This window comes from Podarcis vaucheri (genome assembly GCF_965113315.1).
Source record: "Podarcis vaucheri genome assembly, chromosome: 5".
Lineage (NCBI taxonomy): Eukaryota > Metazoa > Chordata > Lepidosauria > Squamata > Lacertidae > Podarcis > Podarcis vaucheri.
In genome coordinates, this window is record NC_138763.1 from 63,800,504 (window position 1) to 63,808,464 (window position 7,961).

Here is a 7,961-nt window from a genome sequence, read left to right on the forward strand (position 1 = left end):
TGCTCACCCTTCCTGGTTCATTGTTTTGCACAGGTAGATCAGGTGTTGGTGACAGCAACCTCTGTGTTTGCCACATGGCACCTCCAGGTCTCCTGGTGAATCCTTTGGGGCTTTGTGGGGGATACTTTTCTAAGCGAACTAGCAGACATGGTAGACAAGTGTGCTTACAGGCACACGTCTGGTCTTACAGGTCTTTACTGAGAGAACTACAGCTGAGAAGTAACAATGTTGATTGCCCTGTAAAGTTTGAATGGGCCCTGAGAGGTTTGAATATACACTGTTCTGCTACCAGTAAGGACTTTAGCACTGCTATGTGCCACCGTGCAATGTGAAATGCCATCATGCCTTTATGTTGTGCTTCAGTCATCCAGAGCGAAAGAAGGTAGAAAGGAAAGAAAGAGAAACCTGTATTCAGTGCTACACGAATCCTCAAATGTTCCAAGGACCTGAACTGAGAAATATATTCTAGCTGCTAGCAATTCATTGGCCTGCACCATCCAAAATCTTACAGCGGACAAAAAGAAGAATGGGAAAATGTTTGTAAGAAGTGTAGAGCCCTTACCGACAAGTCACATTCCCATACCTGATAAATGTTGTGGCGCTCTCTAGTAGGCAGTACAATATAGAAAATCATGAGAATGGATAACTTCCCACCAAAGCGACCTCTTTTCTCCATCCTGTGGACTGTTGGATTTGAACAAACACATCCATTAATAGACGCAAGAAGCAGCAGCAGATGCCATTTCCAGTAGGTTTCAGCTATTGTGCAGTTGCTTTCCATAGATCCTGCAACGGATTTTTATATCCTTTTATATTGCCATCTGCTTGCTATTCTCTCCTTAGGAGCAGGAACGGAGAGCAGAGTAAATAGCATTACTATTTAAAAATACGCTCCAAAGTTGAGCTCCCTTTTGATATGCAAGGTTGGTTTTCATAATGTGAAACAGTTTAATTTCCCCCCTTCTCTCTCTCAGAGCCCCTCAGCAGTCCTTTAAATGTCCCCTGATACTCTAGATTTTGTATAGCAGATAGGTATTTGTCATTCTATTATAGATTCTCTTTCTTCTCTTCGCTAGGGCAATAGGATAAGTAAACTTGTGCTAGAAACGCGTCTTGTTAAGGTTCCTTAGAGAAGAGCATATTCTAACATACAGACACTAAGCTGATAACTTGCCATGCCAGATGCTGGATTTCACACATGGTTTAGCTTCCTCTTAGGGAACATAAAGGAGCTAAAAGCAATCTGATAAAGCATCAGCCACCTGCAAACAAGTTTCAGAAAACCGGAAAAGAAAAAAGAATGTGTGTTTAGCATCCTTTCCCGCTGCACAATAAACCTGCTGCTTAATACAATATTTTTTTATTTAAAAAAATCATTTCAGCATAAAAAACCCAGATACCTCCAACTGAAAAAAGCACTCTAAAAAAGAAAAACAGCCCAGGTAGATGCATCCATAAAAGTTTATAGATGATCATCTGTACCATTTCTGTTTACAATGAGTGATAAGGAGGTTGCTTCCCTTAGCATTTTGTATTTTTATTTTCTAAGAAACGGCGCCAGTGTCTAAGCAATGTAAACATTATTGTTTATGCCGTAATGGAAAGTCGCAAGTGAAGCTGATCCACTTTAATGTTGAGAAGATTAGTGAATAAAATGCAGAATTAAATAGCCAAGGGCAGATCTGGCCAGATCCAAAACCTAGTTGCCATGACTAAGATGAGATTCCCAGAACATCAAAGGTCATTGTAGATGTGAATTGTTTCCTTCATGTCAAATACAAAGAAAAGACCCCCCTTTTTTTGGTAAAGCACATGTAGATTTGCCTTTTTCATCAATGTGTATGGAGAAGTCCTTGTGGGGAAGGTTCAAACCCAGCTTATCTGTCCTTATCCACTCTACCACTGTGCCCAGAAAACCTGCTGAGCTGAAGTGTAGTTTTTTTCCTTAAGAAGCCTAAGAAAACATTTAAACACACACAGTGGAATGTTGTCAGGGGACTGCCATCTGAACAGGGAAGGGAGGCAGGGGGGCCGTTGGGATACAGAGAGCCTCCGAAACTCCTGAGGAGCAGTTCCTCTTCCAGCGGTGAGAAAAGCCACACCTCTAGTGAGGAAAAGAGGGAAGGGGCCAGCCAAGCGAGGAAAGGGCTCATGGATGCTGCTGAGAGCCCCAGTGCCATACCTCGCCAGGCTGGCCAGGAGGGAGGCACGCCACTTCCGTCGCCCAGCTTGCACAGAGGGGTGAAAAGCAAGGAGGGGAGGAGGAGACTTGGGGTGCTGAAGTTCATATGTTGGGGAAGAAGCCGGAAGGGGCCACTCCCGGATTCTGCAAGTCACTGAGACGGACATGAACTTGGTAGATCTGCACTGTAAATAGTTTGCACAATAAAACCTGTAAAAGACTCACGAGCGACCACCACAGCATCTGACAAATGTGAATGGTTTTCATTTACTTTCCCCCACAATTATAATCTTTAAGCTTCAAGTCCCGAAGAGTCTAAAGAGTGAAGAAGAAAAAAATACATATGTGTAATGGGTATGGGGTTGCTCGTGCGTAAGTTGCCGCCTCTCCTGCTTATGTTGCCTTGTTAAACCTTTCTGTCTGGACAGCCCTTCAATTCGTGGCTGCCTCAGTCGCTAGCAGAATCCGTCAGTGGGCGTTTCTTAAATCTTTTCCAACATAAAAGTTGTTTGACACCCAGTCTCCTCCTACTGTCTCTGCGTGGAAGTCTTCTGCGCAGGGTGGGCGTGGGTAGCGGAGGACCCGTGCTCTCCTCGCTGGTGTCCGGTGAAGAGTCCTGGAGCCCTCTCACCGATTCCCCCATCAGCCCTTCTATATCCCTGGTGTTGCGCTGATTTGCTTCCCCATCTGCGGAGCTGCCTCTCTCCCTGCTGGGCTCTTCTCCAGCATCATTTGAGAGCCTTCCCTCCACCTCTAGCTCCAATGTCAGTTCCCTGACAATATGTAAGAGAATGAATTTGAAGATGACCTAGAAATCATTCTGCCCCAAAACAAATGTCATTCATGTTCCATTCAGCTGGCAAATATGGGCACTAGTTTCAGGTGTAGTTCAGCGCTTGAATTCAGTGAACTTTATTAAAATGAACTAGTTTTGTTCCAAGCACTGGTATATTTGTAGCCCTTAGATAAAATGGATTGTTGGCTGATATTTAAAGGATGTGTGTTATGGAACTGATGAACAAGTGGTTTTGTCCAATTGTGATTCTTACCAGGAGGAGGATGACGAGGCTGAAGAGGAGATCAATGGAGTTCTGTCAGCAATTGCCAACAGTTGCAAGGCTGATAAGATTAACAAGGCTGATGCAGACAAGCTCACCAAAACCTCTAGAGGCAGAAAAGAGGAGAAAAGCAAACACAGCCGATGTCACTCACCAATGGCAGTGATGAAGAGACTCTTCTGTATATTTGACTGCTTTCATGTTAAAAACCCATACCACATAGACAATTATGCCCGGCTTTCCTTCCCACTATCATTTATCATAATAAATGTTTTTTACTGGGTTTATTATTTGTATTTCTAAGCTTTTGAAAACCTCTCATGGAATAGTGTGGCAAGTGAAGCAAAGGGGAACAGGTGCACAGAGTTATGTCAGGGAAAAGATTTTACTCTGCAGGGCATTACAATATCAAAAGAAGACTGTCATTTTATTGAGTAGTTTTTCTGTTGAGTTTCTGGTTAAATTACTGTCCACCTGTTAAGACTACTGTAGTATAAAAATCTATTGCTGGTCATCTGTTAAATGACTGTATTTTTTAAATTGACCTCATTTTTAGCATGCATTTTCCTATTGTTCGTAACATTTACTGAATGGCACAACACTTTTTTTAACTACCTGTAAAGCTTTGTAAAATTGAAATTGGCATAACACTAGTGTGAGGCTGTGATGATTAATATGTTTGAAAATTAAAACAAGAAGGAAGTGTTATCCTGCCCCCATGCCACCTGGTTAGTTTCAATATCTTATTGCCTTTGGCATTGTCAATAATGCATAGACTTTCAAGGATGTTATGTAACAAAGCTCTATCAGTGCCAATTAAATGTTTTCACAAAACAGTAAAAATCACTATGTTAAAGTTTGAACTTATGAATGCAACCAGCAGAATACGGAATTTCACACTAAATCCTTGTAGAAAACTACTCCAGGTTTCAAGAGACTTATTTTTAATGAATATTTGGAAGAATTCTGTGATGGCTTTTGGCGGAGAAGACACTAAAAATGGATGCCTTTCCCAGATGTAGTCTCCACAAGGCTTAAGCTCGCATCTTTTCTTTACTGGGATTTTAAGTCTGGTGGTCTCAGTCCCCATGCTTGCAGGCCCAGTTCACATGTCAAAGTAAACAATAGTTAACAATTTACCATGGCTGTTTTCCCCTCCACATTAGCAACCAGAGGTAGCAAACCACAATCCCTGGATCATTGTTATATTCAGCTTGGTGGTCACTGTTTGCTTTGCTCAAGGAAACCATGATAGGTAAGCCAAGAACAAGCCTTGGCATATCATCATGGCTTGGAGCAAAAAATCCCAACAACCACTAGGCCAAGACTCAGGACCGCAATACCTCAAGGGCTGCCTCTGTCCATATAGCACTCAAGACACCACCACCATTGTTTTCTGTAACCTTGAAATGCCCACCCTATCAAGTGGAAGAAAATATTAGAATAATTATTGGCACATTTGTTGGGCCCCTTCCTTTTATACACTATTGATGGAGGCAATTGACTGTTCTGTCTTCTTGGTTGGATGTGTGGGTGGCTTTAGATGGGAAAACCTCTCTATTCAGGACAACTCTGGAGGAAGGCTGTTATACCAGTGTTTCCCAACCACTGTTCCGCGGCACACTAGTGTGCCGCGAGATGTTGCCTGGTGTGCCGCGGGAAAAATTAAAAAATTCGAAAGATTTTTTTTAAAAGTCAAATTTTCGATTGGGGCGCCGTCACTAGATGACTCCTGGGGTTCCCTCCCTCCCTCCCGCTCTGCGCCTCCCTCCTCCTCCTCCTCCTCCGGGGAGGCCCTTCCTGGCTCTCGGCCAAGGCTTGGCGGCTGCCACTCACTCGCTCGCCCACCCGTCCCTCCATCCCTGCACCCGGTCTCTCCCCCTCCGTGCCGGGATCCGTAGTCCCCTCGCCCTTGGGCTCCGCGCCCGCGCGGGGTGTGCAAACTACGTTTCCCAGCATGGCCTGGCAGGCCGGGCGTGTTGTTTGAAGCGCTCTTCTCCCGGCCATGGAATGAGCGCGGCAGCAGCGGCCGGGTGGGCAGGGGCTCTTCCGCGCAGACCCCGCACAGCCTGCCTGCGCCCCCGCAGAGATCGGGCGGCAAGATGGAGCCCGGGGATCCCCGCGGAGGCGGAGCGGCGGAGGCGGAGGCTGCCCCCCAGGTAGGGCTGCGTCGGGGTTTTTTTATTTTTGCAATGCTGCATCCGCGCCAGAGGGGACGCATCGGACCGCGGGGAGACCCCTTGGCGGGTGTGCAAGGCAATGCATGCGTGCAGGCGTTGCATGGAGTGCAGTGCAATGCAATGGCAACGCGGCGCCCTGCATGCATGCATGCAACTTCCACCGGCGCTCCGGACTTGGCAGGTGAGGGGGGTCCCCGGTGGGCAGCAGAGAGAGCCGGGAGGGTGAAGGGGAGCCGGGGGGGAGCAGCGCTGCTCCCCGAGCCGAGCCCGGGGGGAAACTTCGGCGTCGTTGCGCCGGGTGTTGGAAGCGGAGGCTGGCGGGCGCCCCTCACCTGCAAAACCTGGTCGCCTCTCATATATTTCGTGCATTGCATTCATCGCCCGCTTTCTCCTCCAAGGAGCTCCCGGGGGCGCGCGTGGTTCTCCCCGTGTTATCCTCGCAACAACAGCCCTGCGAGGTGGGTCAGGCGAGTGGCCCAAGGGAGCACCCAGGGATTGTCCTGGCCAGGTGGGGTGATTTGAACCCTGCTCTCTGCCCGGTCTTCGTCCTCATTTAGCCCGCACATGTGCATGAAATTGCATGACTGAGGTTTTCCCCCCTCGTCTTGGCTATGGTGTGAGTCTGTGCTGTTAATTAATGGGGTTCTGCCTTCGGAGAAGATGAGCCAGCCCTCAAGGAGGTGATTATGTAATTTGCTAGCAATTCATGTCCCTCCCGGCATGACGCTGCGCGCTGACGTCACGGGGCTGTAATGGTGGTGTGCCTCGAGATTTTTTTCATGAAACAAGTGTGCCTTTGCCCAAAAAAGGTTGGGAAACACTGCTGTTATACAACCTGGCATGTCCTCCAAAACAATTTAGATAGAGCAGTTAACAAAGTAAACATTGTCACAATGTTGATAGGATTACTAAGAAACTGTTGTTATTTCTCTCTCTCTCTCTCTCTCTCTCTCTCTCTCCATACACACATGTATATATTCAGACCATGGCATCTCTTGAACCAGAAATACTTTTCAACATTATTTTAAAAGATATACATTATCAGATCAAGTGATTTAAATTGCAATCCTGTATTCCCTTATATGGGAATAAGTTCCATGGAATTCAACGAGACTTACTTACAAGTAGGTTTGAATAGGGTAGCAGTTATACTGTGCATTGCCTTTATTGATTTTCAAGGAGTCCCCCCCCCCTTAATAATAAATATTTGCTTTTTAGATCACCAGTATGTCTTTGGAAGGAAGTAGTAAGCACTACCAACTAAATTCATGCCCTGAAATGAAGAGGGTAAAAAATGGGTGCTTTGGTGCATCCTATAATTTTAACTACCTATTATTTTAACTACCATTATATAATTAGCAGTAGTAAAGTTTCAGGTAATTAATAGAATTTCACATATTGGCTTTCTATCCTCCTCCAAGAAAGCCAATGGAGGCTGCTGGTCAAACGCTTATTTAACCCTAGCATCTTATTGACTCTGGTCCGCAAAATGCTATGATGTATTTGTTCACCTTTTAAGTTTCCTCAAGACTTTGCTGCAACAGGCTTTAAAAATTGTTATTTTAAAAACTTATTATTATATGTATAAATCCACCTTTCCTGCCAGGAGCTCAAGGTGGCATAACACTGGTTCTCAACCCTCCATTTTAGTCTTACAATAACCCTGTGAGATAGTATTGTCATCTTAATTCTGCTTGTGCATTTCCAATAACCTGCCTAAAAAAGATCCAGCACTGAGTGTTTTCTTACACACCTTACATTAGTGCAGTACATCACCTGAATTCTAAAAACTTGCAAGAGATCTTGTCAAACAGCGGTGTTAAAGGAATATATAGTTATAGCAGGTTGCCTGGAAAAACCTGCAAAAGAACAAGTTAAGAATTTTAAATACTTTTCAGAGTTACTTTTCAGTCCACTCTGTTCCAATTACTTCATACTCAAAATATTACAGTGGATACACTGAATATTCTAGCTGTGTTATTGAGGTAACCGGGTTAATTATTAATATATTTTTTGATAAGCTTAGCACATTGCTATCCCTAAAAAGGCAACACTTGTAGGATCAGCTTAACACCAGGAGACAATTCAAGCCATCTTGTGGGGTTTCCCATGAAGAATGTCTTGCTGTGAACAGCAGAAAATCTGCTTGGCTAATTAAACGGGTTGTTCCATGAATTAATTATTGCAGTATCGTTGGTGAATAATTGAAAGAGCTCACTCCATCGCAGGGATTCAAACCACCGACCTTCTGGTCAGCAAGCCCAAGAGGCTCAGTGCTTTAGACCACAGATAGGGAAAGAGGAGTCAAATGGGAGCCCACATGTACTGCTGGGTGGCAGAAGATTGGGCAGCGTGTTTTTGTCTGAAATAAGCAGAACAAGGGAAGTGTCAAGGAAGCGACAATTTGAACTGTCTTCTGAAATGTGTTGTTGTTTTTTAATAGTCATGTTAATGTTTTTATTCATAAGCTACCCTGACAGCTTTGGCTGAAGAGCAGCTAATAAATAATGTAAACAAACTAAATAAATAAAGTAGAATTTC

General features: G+C 44.7%; 1 protein-coding gene across 1 annotated transcript in view; it reads left to right on the forward strand.

Annotated features, from left to right (window-relative positions):
• LOC309533765 (gamma-aminobutyric acid receptor subunit pi-like) overlaps positions 1-4,820 on the forward strand; it is a 47,476-nt gene extending 42,656 nt beyond the window's left edge. Inside the window, exon 10 of the mRNA XM_082225338.1 lies at positions 3,235-4,820. Within this exon, the coding sequence (XP_082081464.1) occupies positions 3,235-3,543 (309 nt within the window). The 3' untranslated portion in view covers positions 3,544-4,820. The remainder of the gene's footprint in view (positions 1-3,234) is intronic.
• Positions 4,821-7,961: the final 3,141 nt, after the last annotated feature.